This window comes from Nelusetta ayraudi, unplaced genomic scaffold (assembly GCF_046127955.1).
Source record: "Nelusetta ayraudi isolate G7.1 ecotype Tasmania unplaced genomic scaffold, CSIRO-AGI_Nayr_v1 ptg000005l, whole genome shotgun sequence".
Classification (NCBI taxonomy): Eukaryota; Metazoa; Chordata; class Actinopteri; order Tetraodontiformes; family Monacanthidae; genus Nelusetta; species Nelusetta ayraudi.
The window spans coordinates 7,407,037-7,423,161 of record NW_027466055.1 but is presented as its reverse complement, the minus strand read 5'-3'; the positions used below and the strand labels follow the sequence as shown (position 1 = coordinate 7,423,161).

The 16,125-nt window shown below is 45.8% G+C and overlaps 1 protein-coding gene across 6 annotated transcripts in view; it reads left to right on the top strand.

Moving 5' to 3' along the window:
* Positions 1-16,125, top strand: part of diaph2 (diaphanous-related formin 2) — a 330,904-nt gene that overhangs the window by 179,365 nt on the left and 135,414 nt on the right. For all 6 annotated transcript variants that reach the window (XM_076011710.1, XM_076011702.1, XM_076011716.1 and 3 more), the window contains 2 exons: positions 6,231-6,332; positions 9,403-9,497. In XM_076011710.1, coding sequence (XP_075867825.1) covers positions 6,231-6,332; positions 9,403-9,497 — 197 coding nt within the window. The remainder of the gene's footprint in view (positions 1-6,230; positions 6,333-9,402; positions 9,498-16,125) is intronic.

Sequence of the window (16,125 nt, the reverse complement as noted above, 5' to 3'; positions counted from 1 at the left end):
TCGGCGTTTGCATTTTTTAACATAAAAAGGAGATTAGCGCCGTCGTAGCCATAAACTATAAGCTGATTACTGTTTGTTTTTTTTTGTTTTTTCTTCGTCTCTGGCTACGGAGCGACCGTTTCCGTTGGAAGCGCTCGCTGTTTGTAGGAGTCCCTCTCCTCGGCTCTTGGAAGAGAAACAGGGAAGGAGGTCACTGAGGAAGATCTGTGTTGTCTCAATTAGAAGGGTAGGCGTTTTTTTTTTTTTCCTTTTTTCCCCCCTGGTTTTCCCCTCCCCTCCCTGGGCCCTGATCCAGGCCCAGCTGTGTACCTTCCACCGTGGGCTGAGCCGCTCCCTGCATACTGAAAACATTACTGGCCACAGGTCAGAAAGTCACTCGACAGGATTCCTGCCCCCGTAACAGACACCTTTTTATTTAGATTTCTCACATAACCACCACCAGATGGTTTCAAGACAGAAGACTCCATAAAACACGGTGGCTCGCCACACACACACACACACACACAAAAAAAAAAAAAAACACACACAATGACACGTCCCCCCCCTAAACACACAGTTTCCATTATCATTATCATCCACTTTTCCCACTACCTGTTACCATTAGGCTTGATGATGATTGCGCGGTTGATAGCTCACCCACTAGACACATGGACAAACAGCGACGCCTGGAATGGTTCACCTTGCGCTTCAAAGTATTTATTTAAATGGTGAGAGAGAGAGTGAGAGAAATATAACACCTTCAGGATTCTTGCATCTTCAAGGTGATACCATAGTGAAGGGAACAAAAGCAATTTCACATATACTAAAAGACGCAGCGCGTAAGTGCTTGTGTGGGTCCAAGACACTGGCAGTTTTTTTTTTTTTTTTGTTAAGAAAGAAAAAAAAAACAACGACAAAGCAAGCAGAGAATTTTGATGCCTGCAATTATTTCAGGTTTCAAATGAAGAAATGCAGAATTATCAGATTGTCAAAGGCCTTCTTCTCCTCCTCCTCCTTCTTCTTTCTCTACTAAGATTGGAGCTGTGACTGGATGATTATATTTGTGTTAGGTTAGTTAAGGTGAGGGATTCCATTGTTTTTTAAAATTATTTTTCTTGTGACGCATGAGATAACAACTTAGAAGGAAAGCAACACACACACACACACACAGACACAGTCCCTCATCACAGTTAAATCAATTTTGTTTCTAATCATTTTTCTTTGTTTTTTCTTTGTTCAAGGTTCCTTGGCAGATTAGTTAGATTAGATTATTATTAGTTAGATTGTGGGGGAAATTAATAGATCCGCACGTAATAACACATATTTGACTTGATAAAGACTTCCACTTATCCTTTATTAACTGCAGGGACTGCTGGCAACAGCAGTTTTTACAATCCTGTTTTAAAAAGTCTCACTTATTTAACTGTCATTTGCAGCGTTTACCTGATATTTTCTGCAAATCCTTTCTGTCTCTAACCTTCCAACGATGCCCTTTTCAAAGCCGCTTCGCCTTCATGCATGTTTCTGTTTATTCATGGCTCTGTGTCCCTTCACGCCTACTTTGATTTCACTCAGACACCTTCAGGTTTTATGCGTGTCTGCAGGGAGGTCAGTGGGTGGCAGCGCGGCTGAGATGCTGATGGTTTCAGACGATATTCGCGGGTCAGTTCAACTTGGCTGGCACCTTTCCAGCGCCTCCGTCCATGGTGTGAGTCCCTGAGATGGAGGACGGGGCCACATGTTTGCAGGCAGATGGCACATTTGAGGGATTAAATTGCCTTGTAGAGGACCAGACACATTTGCTCAACTCTTGTGCTCCTCTGCCTTGACAGTAAATATGTTTGTTGAAAACCTGTCATCTGCACTTTTCTTTTATTTCCTTTCAAGGATGGCCTCACTTTTCTTTTTCTTTTTCTTTTTCTTTTTTTCCCCTCCCCTCCCTCTCTCAAGCATCTGCTGCTTGAGCTCGGCTGAACGCGCCGTGTCCGGAAGTGAACATGTGGTTGTGTTTAGCTTTTTAATGCCCTGGGTTTTACGGATGTCTAGAGGGAGATATCATATGGAAGGCGACCAGCGCTGTGATTCCGGGCCAGCAAACAGACTCCATGTCCAAGTGCTGGAGATCTTCTGTTATCATAGAGCCTCCCGAGTGTATAGCTCGGTCCAAGGCCCACAGAGTGGGCTCAGCGCGGATGCCAAGTCGTCTCTAATAAGCCAAATATCTCTTTATCCAAAGATTTCATGCTTTTTTACCCCTCCTTCAATCAGGCCTCTGTCAGTTCTCAGCTCTTCCTCCCCCTCAGTGTGTGGAACGTTTACAGGTTGTCCTCGTCTTTTTTTCAACATCCTGAGAGGTGGATGAAAAGAAAAAAAAAAACGCTAAAAATAAATCTTGAAATTCCTTTCGAATCTCTAAAGCTGGGTAATGTATTAGAGCAGCCCAGGCCAAGATGCTAGACGATGACTATTTATTTTCACGCGTACCCTCTCGAACTTGCACGCGTGATGTATCATTTGTATAATGTCAGAGGCATGTGACCCTTTTATTTCTCCGCAGAGGACCACCTGGCATCACGTTTGCTGGGTAAAAACACATTCCTATAATCTTATTCCACTCAACATCACTTAATAAATGATTGCGCTGCTGGCACCGGCGCTGTGATGTATCACCATTGTACATAATAGCTTCAAGGAGACCGGGACGCTGCCAAGAAACACTCCCACATTGCGCCCATCACAAATGGCTCTTTACTGAGCGATTGCTGGGGAGAGTCCATTAACAAATATAAATCTGTGCTGGAGGGATGGCATTGTTTTCACAGTATTACATTTTAGCCACCGGGCAGCCAGTGAATCACGTTAAAATGCTGGCAAGGGGCTTTGATCAGCTGTTCTGGACCTCCGCTGTTGGACAGGTTAAGTTTTAATGTCGGACAGCCAAACAAATAAACGTGCAAGTCACGTCGGGAATAATAACGGTAAAAGGCCTCCCGATGGCTCCTCATGGTGCCCGCGTGTGATGCCAAGAGGAGGTGGCGCCTTTCTGGAAAAGTTCCGGCTTTTTTTTCCTTGTTTTGTTTTTTTGGAAATATCTAAAATAAAGCAGGATTTATTGTCGCGGCCAGCCATCTGGTTGAATTACACGCACCGCCTTTGGTCATCCTCTCGGCACACCTGCTGTTCCAGCTAGTGGGTACCGGCTTCTAAAAGCCCCCCGGGGCCCATCAGTCCACTTGTAGTGCTGGGAGGAAACTCGGGACATGTGGCACAATTGAGTCAGTCAGCAGGTGCACGGCAGCGAGCGAGCGGCCGACTGGCGCCACCTCCCTGTGGCCGCTGCTGTGGATGAGTGAAACACGCTGGTTTGTCTTTAATTTGAGGCAGGTGCCCCCCCCCCCCCCCCCCCCCCGGGGATCAGGGTGAAGACAGCTTAGGTGGTGATAAATGGGCCGAGACCACCCTGCTGAGAGTCTGAAGGATCTCGCTGAGGGATTCCAGGGGTTCGAGCAGGGGGGAGAAGAACGGAGGCTTAAGAGAACAATTTGGAAGGAAAACAACGTCCGCGCGCACTTACACACACACACACACACACAAACACACACACACACACACACACACACACACACACACACAATCCCTCCTCCCAGTTAAATTTGTCCTCCATCTCTCTTTTTTCCCTCCAGAAATCATTGTTTTCTTTGGGGTTTTTCTTTCTGCTGACTCCCCAGTTTCTTTGTTCAAGGTCCCTTGCAAAATGAAAATCCATCACATCTCCTCGGGGCCCTCTGGTTATAGACTCGGTGATTGCGATCATGCCGTTGTAGCTGTAATATTGCGTTTTATGTATGTATATATATATATATATATATATATATATATATATGAGTTGAAGAATATTTGTTTTGTGTCGGCCTCATTTGCTTGGTTTTGACGGAGTTCTTCTAAACATGTGTGCCACAGTTGACCATTTACCGGCGTGTGATGCTATGAAAGTCAATTACAGGCAATGTTGATGTTAATCCTGCCTCCAAGGGGATCTCACGTCTTACTGGCACCACCTAACAAGTGTTTTAGCTGAATTCAAGAAGTAAACTAAGAAAATGACAATAAATAAATAAAAAAAGAAAGAAAGAAAAAGCTAAGAATCGTTTTAACAGTTTATTTCAGTCTTGTTCAGAAGCAAAGGTTGTCTTAAATAAAATTAAATAGATAAACTGAGTGTGTCATGACTTTTGTCTCGGCTGGAGTAAATCCTGTGCAGAGAGTTTGATGCTTTCTCCTCTGCTTCGCTTTACATTTTAAAGGCGGCCGGCAACGTGCAAAGCAAAGCGTATATAGAAACACTTTATCCGACAGCCCTGCCTCCTCCTACATGTCTCTGTTGGACAAACGGGGAGAGCCGCTGGGTCAAGTACATCTCCTGAGCTCCGCCGAGTGCGAAGGTGATGCCGCCGAAGGTCCGTCGTGGTCTGAGCGCACCTCAAAGGAATCTCCGGCAGAAGTCGAAACCCCACCGCCGACGTTAGCATTGATACATACACAGAGGCCTTGAAAGCGGCGCTGAGTGGGATAAACAAACCGCATCCCTGATGTAATGTGTCAACAGCAAACGCTGAAGTGGGCCGGCCGCCTTCAGCGCCTTCAGAGTATTGTGGCGGCCCGGGAGATGTTTCCTTTCAGATTGTTTCTTCAGCGGTGCGAGCCAGCACCGAGGGAGCAGGTTGTTTGTTCTAGATTTCCTCCGAGACTCCCACCTTGGGTTTAAACTGAGCCATTACCGTGGTTAGCAGCGCAGCGCACTACTGCCGCTTTCAGGAGCCATCAGCGGGATGGGGAGGAGTCCCAGACATTTGGCTGCACGGAACCAAATCGTCATCCCGCCAGGGGCGGAGCTACGTGGTGGCCGCCTCGCGGAGGGGGGGTTATTTGAGAGAAGGCCTTACACTTCCACACTGCAGCATCTCAAGTCATATCTTCATTGATTGATTCACAGTGTGTTTTTTTAATATATACTAATATGTGTATGTATTTAACATGTATAATGTATGACTGACTTGATGATTGGCCTGGATTTTGTTTTTCGTGGAAGCAAAACAAACACAGAAGAAATTTGATGTCACACTAATCCTAATCCCAGGACACACTGAAAAACAAAATGCATAAATACTAACAGCTTCAGTATCAATTAGAATAATAATAAAAACAGTCATGCAGTCATTTCAGGCATTTGCATATTGCCACCCCAATGTGAGCTATGATCTCAACCTGGACACCCCAAGGAAACATTTCTGTCTCCGCCACTGCACCCCGCCACAAATGTATACACAAATCCGATTGAAGCATTTGACCCCCAGCGTTCGGGATGCGGATACTTTCGCCGTTAAAGCTTTGTGTAATGTCAGCGAGCCGCGAGTGCGCGCTGCTTTCCCTCCCCGGAGAGCCTCGGTAATGTCTCCATTATGAAAAGCAGAGGGCTCTTCATTCCCGGGCCAATTTGTCTGTTGTCTTCCGTTATGTAACAGAGACTTAATGCCATTTTCTCAGATTGTAGTGGGGGGGGTAACGCAATTATCTGCTCGGCTCCGGCAGACCTGACAGTCGGGGGCCTTGAGGGAGGCGCCGCGCTTATCAACTATCTACCCACCGTCACGCCGACAGGAGCCTTGGCACGCGCCAAGCAAATGAAGAGTGGGACGTTCCTCGGCAGGGTGGCGTCGCTACGCCGATGATACTTTGCATTACGGCGCTCCAGCGGGACGCCGCGCAAGCCCCGTCGTCAATCACGGACAGTGCGAAACTCGCAAACACAAGGAGGAGTGGCAAGAAGGAAAACAACCAGACATCTTGTTGAGATGCTGTGGGCTTCCTCTGTTCGCCGGGGTGTGGCGTTATGTCACGTCCGTGTTTCTTATAGCGTTATTTAAAGTGCGCAGCGCACGGAAAGCACATTATGAGGTGGATCGTTTAAGTCGCCCCGCAGTTATTTGAAGTCGCGGGAGATCAAATGGCCCCTCCCGACTCGCGCTGTCAGCTTAGGTCTTTACGTGCGTAAATGGATTTGCATTCCTATTTATGCAAATGTTGTTGTTGTTTTTTTGCTCACTAATGGAGCGATTCACAACAAACACGTTACGGGACTGAAATTCAATTCCTACCTCAGTGTGGCAGGCCTTGGGAAGGCAGTGTGTCAGAAATGTTAAAGCAGTAAGAAATACCAATGGTGTGTTTTGTGTTGTTGTTTTTTTCTGCAGTGAGAAAAGACCTAAAGGTTGAGACCGACGACAGGATGCAGCAGTTCAAGAAAAAGGCGAAAGAGCTTCGTATTCTGGATTCCAAGACGGCGCAGAATTTATGTGAGTTGGAGTTGCATATATATATATATATATATCTTTTTTTTTTTTGTAACATTCATCAACAAATGGCATTAAAGGTTCAAGAAAAATCTAAAAAATGAATGCATTTATAAAAATAACTAAATAAATAACTAAAAAACCATGGATGATTTCATGGTAGACTGGTGAAAATTCCAGATTTGTCAACACAATTCATTGACAAAATAAAGTTAGAGAAGACAGAAATGATGAGTAAAATATATATATTAGAATGAACTAATTGCTATTTTAAGTGGTATGTCAAATATCACTCTGGTAATTATACCCGTCTGATTATTATGTTTCCCACCATCCGCCTTGGTGTTACATTTTTGTTGTTGTTGTAGTAATTCTTTTGTCCGTTGACATTTTCCTTTTTTTCATTTTATGTCGGGTAAACAGGTTTACTTTGTACTTTCTCTGTTGGGAAGGGTACATTTTAAGGTCAAAGGGAAAAAAAAAAAAAACAACACACACAAAAACACCGGTTCTCCATCTGCTCCTCGTGATCCCTTACATTCTTGCTTCTCCCATCAGCGCCTGCCAGACAAATGAGTTCATCAGGGAGAACATTGGGATGTGGTGTCGCGAATGGGGCATGTGGCACGTGCACGCGTGCGAGCGAGCATGTGCCATTTGACTATGTGCAAATGTGTCATTCTGCTTGTTTATGGGCTGTGACAACGTTGATGGGTGTCACTGTCATCTTTGATTGCCGCCCCAGCAGATGGGCTCCGGCTCTGACAGGAGGAGAAAAGTGTCGGAAATCTCACCCCTGGATCGGCGGCGGGGGGGGGTGGGAGGCGTGCACTCTACACAAAGCTCACAATTTGCCTCGACAAGACACAGGAGGTGGCGTACATTGTACCCACTTCCAATTTGAATTCCAACATTGGTTGGTTGGTGGATCAAACTTTCAGTTACTGAGGAGAATGATCAAAATACCACAGTGTACAGCCCGGCGGTAATGATTATACACACCACTGATAAAGTGCACCTCCCACCTATATGCATGTTAGTCCAAAGTGATTGTCGAGCAGCAGGTGAGTGTTTTAATTGTCGTTGCGAATAAAAGCAATCACATTTGTCACAATGGCTCGGTGCGGAAAGTCGGAAGCAAAGTAAACAAAAGTGTCCTTTTTTGGTTGCGCGCGCTCCACTCTGCTTGTCCCTTTATAATTGCGTTAGTCAAGTGTTAATTAAGTTGTGAGTGCAATAAATCCAAGATGCAAGTTAGCTGAGTAAGTGGATATTCTGCAGCGTGGTGCGGCGAAAGGACAGGACATGATCCAGGATTAATCACCCGATATACAGTGAAAGCACAGGGCCAGCCAAAGGAGCCAAACACACACACGCACGCACAGACAAGCCAAAAAAAAAAAGAAAAAGTTTTTATCGCCTGCTGCTCTGGGAGCCATTAACCTTAAATGTAAAGAAACTCTATGAAGATAAACACACTTAAAATGATGATAAAAAAATAAAAGAATGACAAATCCAGTCGTTTGCAGAAGATGATGAGTTGTAACGACGCCTTGGCCCTCAAGAGGGGCAGAAACCTTTAGCTGCAGGTTGGGGCTTTTCGAAAAAATAACGCCGTCCACAAACTAGCTTGCTGAACCCGCGAGCATAATGCGAGTACAGCGTAATGTGACGCAGCACTTTGCAAACTGGGCTGCATGTATAATAAATACCGCGCGGCACAAGAGTTACATCTTTGGCTCGTCGCTCTCTAATTATTTAATGTCTCCTTTGCACTTCACTTTGTAGTTTACACTTTATCCCCCGATAACTGGTGACCGTCCCCAGGGGACGCTCGCATCCAGCTGTTGCCTCCGTCACGCAGGATACGTCGGACACAATGCGAGGCACGTCAAAAAAAAAAAAAAAAAAATGCTCTCCTATCGGGGGTGTCAAGCTAATGAGGCAAGGTATTGATTACCGACATAATACCGAAGCGCATTAGTGGCGGTAGGACAACAGCGCGCGCGCGGTAAACAGCGTCGTCCGGGAGGAGGTGGAGGATTTGTCGCACGTCAAACACAGACATCAGGTCCCGTCGCCGCTGAAGCTCGGCAGCTGGCGAGCCACGCTCCTCCGAGCTAATTAGCAAACTTCCACCTGTGACTTCCACCTGTGACTTCCACCTGCACACACCGGCAGCTCCAGCGTCATCCGCCCATGCCCCACCCGGAGCAGGGACACACCCACTGGGCGGTCCCTGGAGTAAAATGAGATTAAAATTACAGTTGCAATTGCCCGGCAAAATATAGATAATAGAAAATATTGCTGAATGCGATCTTGGTAGTACAACGTCATCAATAGCTGCGTTTCCAAAACCTAAATATCGCACTAAAAAACTGGTCATGGAAACGCCTGAGCTTAGAAGAACCTCGCAAATATCGCTGAAAGGTTTTTACGCTCTCATGAGGTTTTTCAGACATATCGTTACAGAGGTATATCGCACAGTTGGAATGGAAACACTTTTTAACGTGCCATCAAATAAACAATATAATGTATATTTAAATCCGCAAAGATTCCAAGACATAATATATGAATATATAATACACAATAATACTAAAAAAAAAAAAAAAAAAAACAGTCAAAAACATACTGAACCACTTTGGACAGCAGGAAACAGCAGAAATACATACATACATAATTTCACTTGTCTGAAGCAGGATCAAGGCTATTGATAGATATATATCACTTCTCAGCAATTTTGTAGTTGACCTTTTTTTTTTTTAATCAACCCCCCCAAAAGAAGAAGAACCGGATTGCACCTTCTGCTGCCAGTAAACCTCAATACCTTCCAGTCCAGTTCTTTTCCCCATTCATTGTTCTAGCGAAGGGCAGAAAAGTCATCAATTCTGCCAAGTGTCAAGTTTGTGATATTGTCATTTTGTCTGAGTGATGAGCTCCGAAATCTCTCTCCGATCTTTCCTCCCCTCCCCCGCCCCCTTGCTGTCTTTTTCTTTTCTTTCTTTTTTTTTTTTTTTCTCCACCCGCTTATAAAACAAAAAGAAATGACTCTCTTCTCTCTCCATCACGGCAGCAATTTTCCTTGGCTCGTTCCGCCTGCCTTATGAAGAGATCCGGGACATCGTGCTGCAGGTGGACGAGGAAAGACTGAGCGAGTCGCTCATCCAGGTAAGACTGATGCCCACTGTGGCATGATAGTTCTTTTGGCTTTGCGCACGTATGCACTCCTCACTATTCCCTCTGGGGGTTGGCGAGAAAAGAGGCCGGAGAAAACACCGGCCAATGTGCACATGAACTGTCAGGGTTTGAATCCCGGTGTCTGGCAGCTGTCCCCGCAACCCCGCATTCACCCTGACGTGCGCCGGGTTGTTTTTGTTTGTTTTTTTTTCCTTTCTTTTGGCTGGAGCCAATCTCGCCATTCTCATGTAGACCATAGAGACCCTCCCGTCCGTCTCGGCACAATGGATGATGTAGGACGCGGCTTTGCAAAGTCTGCCCAGCTCCACCCTCCTTTCTTTCGCCTTTTGTCTAAAACCATAATTGATGAGCTTCCTAAAGGCTCCTTATTTTGCCTTCCTATTTTTTTTTTTTTCAGTCTGCCCTTTTTTGTTGCGTTTTGTTTTTGTTTTGCCTGATTGAAGGAGTTGAGAGCGCGAGTGGGCTGAAAACGCGGAGCAGCGTGAGGTCAACTGCCGTAGTTTGCTTATCTTTTCTGATTACGAGCCCAAGCAGTTAATTAAAGAAACGCAAAGAAAACCAACGCACTGAAATACAACATCTATTTGAGTCCATTCATGGTCATTCACTGCACTGCACTGCTGTGCTAATTGTGCTAATTGAATCCTGTCATAAATAATAACTATCATAAAATTGTCACAGTTAAACACTTGAGCAAGAAATATTATTAGCTAATTTATTTATCTTCAAATCCTTGTCGGCATCTCTCAAGTGCAGCTTTTACAACAAGAGGGAAAAAGAAACAAGGTTTTTGCAAATAATCAAGCAGTCTGATCTTTTGGACCCTAGATATATACAGATATGTGTGTACTTGAAGTTGCCTTGCAGGGCACAGCATTTTGCGTTCCAATAACCTACCATTCACAATCCGACTGGATGGAACGGCACCACTCAGAAAGACGTGTGAGTGCATCACGGAGCAGGATGTCATCTGGTTGTTACGTTTTTCTCACCCTCAGCCTGCCAACAGTGTCCCCACCTTATTCCCACCAGGGCCTCACCGCACACGGCCACAGACACGCTATCAGGCGCTTGTAATTGCCTGGCTGTGTTACAGGGGAAAATAACCATTCCATCAATTATCAAACGACTTCCATCAGACTGACCCCCGTCAAGTGGCCGACAGCGAGTTAGCTTAAGTGCCTGCGCCGAGCTAGTAAATAGTTAACGGGCAGCACTTTGGCGGCCCAACTTGTTTTAAATCTCGGGGCCATTAAAGCGACTCGGGAGGCGCGGACATTAAAGTGAAATGGAAAACTCATAAGACGCGAGCAAATAAAGATGATGTTTTGTTAGCCGATTAAGTAAAAACAAAAACAGCAGTGTTGCCTGTGACAGGTTGGCAAGGAATAAAAGCAAAAAGAAAGTTTTCAGCGACGTGCGAGGGTCGTCTTGCCTTCTGTTTTCATTGTGCCTTTTCTTTTTTTAATAAACGTGAAGCAAGACAGTGAGACGGTCGGCTGGAATCAGAGGCTCAACGAGGCTCTGAGAGCAAACGTGTGAGTCACCGTAAGTATCCTGTGAGCTAAGCTAATGTCACAAAATCCAAGGGGAGACAGCGGGACCGACCGGGATGACTTATTGGTGAAGACCGATCCCACATCTGGCAGGAGCGTCAGTGCCAGGCTCATTGTGATGCTGAGCCGCGGGTTAACAATTACTTGTGTCTTTGCCCTTTCAAATCGCCCAGAGTACTTGGCTTATGGCGTCTCGTTAGAATATAATAACTGTTGGCTTCCTTGCATCTTGCGAGACCCGATGGATGGATGGATGGATAGATAGATAGATAGATAGATAGATTATATTAGACCAGTGTTTCTCAAAGTGGGTGGCACTGATGTTTTCACGTCGGAACTTTTTCCACGGCGGAACAATTAACAAAAAGTGTTCAGTGGGTTGTAGCTAAGAAAAACGCTGCTCAGGTACACTGGATGGACAAATATTTGACAGGGACGAAAAGAAGAATTCCGGAGTCCGGCGGTGGCCAGTGTTCTTTGTTGTTGGGCACTTTTGGCTGTAGAATCGTTCCGCGAGTAGCTGCGGGGTGCACCTCCGCGGCCGGCTCGCACCGCGCAGCGATCGTTTCGGCGTCTGGTCTATTTTCTTTGTAATGCGCGAGCCGCGAGCGAAAAAGCCAGAGGACAATGAACAGTTTTGGAGCGCTGATAGAACGTAATCAAACACCTTTGCATCAGTGCGTGATCTACGCCGCGACTTAGCGCGTGCAACGCTCAACGTCATCCCGTGTGGCAGGTAGAAAATGTGATGTTGTCGCATGACTGATGTTGTTGATGTGGTCAATTTCATCAAAACAAGACCCCTGAAAGGCGCGGCTATTCTCTGCACTTTGTGAGGAGATGGGAGCACAACATAAAGCTGTGTGGTTTCACAGGGAAGCCAGGATGGTGCCATGAAAGGTTTTCTTCCTCCAAAGTGGGGCGTGACAGAGAAAGTCTGAGAACCACTGCCCTAATGCCATACTAACTGATCTTTCACTACCGTATGGAAGTAAAATGATGCTGTTCCGCATATCAAGACTTTTCATGCTACCGCATGCTGTGTAAACAGTGTCAGTATGAATTTGATGTATTTCTAGACATTGTTAACAGGTGTTTGACGAGAACAGAAGTGCATTGATGGTGTTCAGCGGAACTGATGCTCACCGCTCAGGGCGATTAAAAAAAAAAAGCTAAAGGACATCAATGTCAAACTTAGCTCACTCATTAAACAACGGAACCAGCGACACGTGGCTGAGGAATGCAGCCGGAGCAGAGCAAAAGCACCGGCGGGGGCTGGGGGGGGGGGGGGGCGGGAGTGGCGGAAGACTTCCTGCTGGGTGACACAGTCCTGAGTGTGGGCTCCATCTGCAGAGTGCTCATCTACACTCATTATGCTGATTAATCACTCCACACCACCCACATTCAGCCGCACGCCAATCACCATTTATCCACACGGACGGCGGCGCGCAAATAGCGAGTAGGAAGAAGCATCTGCACAGCTCGGGCAAGACTGAAGGAAAAAGCATTCATCATCCGGCTAATGTAAGAAGGACTCGGCAATTTTGTGTTCCCACAACAAATCTAAATAAATTACGGAGGTAGAATGAACAAAAAAAATTGAAACGGACGTTTCTAACGAAGACGGATTCTGTACCTTCTTAAAGTCAGCGTCTTTACAATCAGCTTCTACTTCGTCTTCCCGCAGCTTTCGTCAGGCAAATGTCCCGTTGAGATTCCACAATTTAAACACTCAGCCGCACTTTGCCGGTCAGACGGTTTCGTTTCTGGTCGGCGGCAAATTAAATGGCCTGTGTTAACAGGACAAGCGGAGTGTTTGCAACGTGCGTTGACACGGGGAGCCACCGTCACCATTATTGTCACGATTTATTTCATTATTGCCGGCTGTTTATGTGCTCGTTAATGTGCTAATGGTCCGAGTTCAACCCTTTGACTAAATGCTTTCAGTGGAATTAGCGACTCGGCCGGCGCGGAGAATGGATGTTTTAACCCTGCAAAAAGTGCCAAAATGGACATTTTGTTATTCTCTCCGGCGTCAACAAACACTGTGCAAAGGTTCAGGAGGGCGGTGGCAGATTTGAAATGAAACGGTGCAGAGAGGGAGCTCGCGCCACAGGCTGTGGCGGAGGGGCGCCGATGGGTGGAACAAGCGGAGCCAATCAAGCAAACGGTCGGCGTTTGTAATGCATCTTAAACGTGCTACCCGCTCTGATTATCCTCCTCCTCCTCCTCCTCCTCCTCCCCATCGACACGTCTAATGCAATGATTTGTCAGCAGAATGTGTCAGCGCGCTGGCCTTGAAGGATCCCCCGCCATGTGTCACCGTGGCAGGGTGAATAGATCGGGCTTGATTGGCTCTCCTTATTCCACATTAGGGCCCATCAGCGCCTCGGAGATGATGTGCACGTCGCTGGATGCTGGCAGACAGCGGAGGCCCTCAGCCATCCATCCAGGCTTCACGTGCGCCCTCGCAATCGCACACTTTATTCTCATCTGCAGGCGTCGCGGTCGCCGCCGGCGTTACGCTCCATACATGCAAATAGACACGCTGGGCCAGCCAGGGTATTGCCTTTTATTGCCCACTTGGTGCGCACGTTGATAGAGGTGGCAAAAGTATTCACATACTGTCCTGAAGTAAAAGTACGGATACTCGTGTTAAAAAAAAAAACAACAAAAAAACTCCTGTTCTGATTTACGTCTTTACTCAAGTAAAAATAAATAAGTATAGGTTCTGTAATGTACTTAAGTAAAAGGTAAAAAGTTATTATTATTATTTTTTTTTTTTACAGTACAATTTTGATCATTTTGAAAAAAATCAAAAGTTGTGACAGAATCATCTAGACTGAACTGAGTTCAGAGGTCTTGCAGGAGCATCTGGATAAAAACACATTTCATTCTCTCGATAGTTTGTTTTTCCAACTCGGCACAACCAAATTATAATTAGCAATAATTATGACCAATTAGCCATCGTTGGATGTTTACACTTGGAATAAAAATAACTTCTTTTTTTTTTTTCTGCATTTATATATTTTTTTGGTACTGAAAATGTACTGAACAGTGACCCCAAAGCCAAGGTACTCTAAAATAATCTCCCTGTAAAATATGATCCAGTTTTATATTGAACTACACAGCAGCATAGTTCAAATAGCTCAACTTCAAGCAACACTAACTATGATATAATGAGCAAATTACTTCAACACAATTTGTATCTTTGAAACACTTTTAAATCCAAAACGTGCAGATTTTTCCAATGTAGGAAGCAGAAGTAAAAACTCTTCAGAGAAAGAAATACTCAAAGTACAGATACCTGAGAAATCTCCTTAAGGCATGTGTATAAACACCTGTGCTTAATCTCTCATGTTGTACGTGTGCATCTGTGTGTGTGTGTGTGTGTGTGTGTGTGTGTGTGTGTGTGTGTGTGTGTGTGCGTGTGTCACATCTGCCTCCAGCCTTGGCGGCGGCGCTGCTGGACGGCAGTATCTCAGGTCAGCCTGATCAAATTCACAGAGACATCAGAGCCACTCGGCCGCCGCCGCTGCCGCCGCCGCCACACTTTGTATAACAATGAGGAGAGGAGGACAATGAAAGACAATAATGGACGTTGGCTCAGTGAACATATTGAGCCCCCCGCTTGGCAAAGGTCCGCCTTTAAAGAGATGACAGCCTGACAGAGCCATTCATCGCCATTGTCCGCTGGCGGCGGGTCCGGCCAGCCGAGCCGTCGTGCACCCTGCTTGTGCGAGGCAGAGTCGGGCACGTGCGTGCCGCATTCAACAGGGTGTGTGTGTGTGTGTGTGTGTGTGTGTGTGTGTGTGTGTGTGTGTGTGTGTGGAGGGCGGTCCCTGTTGCATTGTGCCTGGCCACCTCCAACCCCCCGGTGTTTCTACTGGAGTACACCTGCTGTGATCATATTTTAGCGGGCGGCTGTGTTTCTGACAGCGGTACAAACGCTGACGAGCTGCTCGTCACAGCATGAACCCAGAAGATCAAATGAGGTTTTGTGCTTATGGAAAAGTTAAAAGGGCCTCGACGTGGCCCTTCAAAGCACCAGCCTTTAGAGGTCAGTGTAAGTTTGGCCTGTTTTCATTTGAGATAGAAAGACAGACATTGTGGTAGAACCAGTAATCTTTATTTTTTTAACACAGGAATCAAAATCTGACAGAATATTTCCTCACACTGTCATCAACTTTTGAGAGGAAATTCACTTTTGTGCACTCTGACACAGAGGTGTATTACGCAATAGAGGTAGATCAAATCAAAGGGACAGCAACGAGTTAAAGCAAAGCGTGTTAAATAACTGTCAGCGTCATTCGCAGTGAACATGAATCTATTTGAGCGCTACTGGGATACTGGCATTGCATCATCATCTCGTGCTGCTTACTCGTTTGTTTTTGCATATTTTTTTTTTTTTTTTTTTTTTGTTTATAGCCGAGGGGAACGCGATAAACTTGAGGCGTCTCTGGGAAACCAGAGCCTGGTTCATCTGCATTGAATTATTAATGCACTGTATGTTATTTTAATGTAGTTGAGCCCAAATAAATTCACCAAGTTTTAAGCTCATGCACATTTATTATTAATGGCTGCGTTAAGGAGAGAGAGAGAAAACAACATCTTTGCTCATCCTTAGTTGTGGGGAAATGAGTGGATTAGTTCAAGGGAGTGAGACGTTGCTCTCGTGGTCTTCCAATTGCTTTACGATGGCTTCCAGATCTGCATCCAAAGGCCCCATTAGGAAGATTTTCATCTCACAGTTGGAGAGATTAAGTGGTGTTGCTTTGCAGGAATTTAGATGAATGCTCGGTGAGGCTCCAGGCTCACGGCTTCTTCTTTTGTTTCTTCTCCCCTCCCTTCATTTTTCTAGTGTATTATTTCTACTGGACTTCTCTCTGATTCCTCGGTGCTGTAGTTCCCAGCGCCTCAGTACCTATTTCCCGCCCCCCTCTCTGTGTTGTTCAAGCTGCGGCTGCCGCTGTCAGCGTCCACTTCAGTGTCACTGTGACTGATAACGGCCTGTTTTTTTTTATTCGAATCACGCGAAAGCT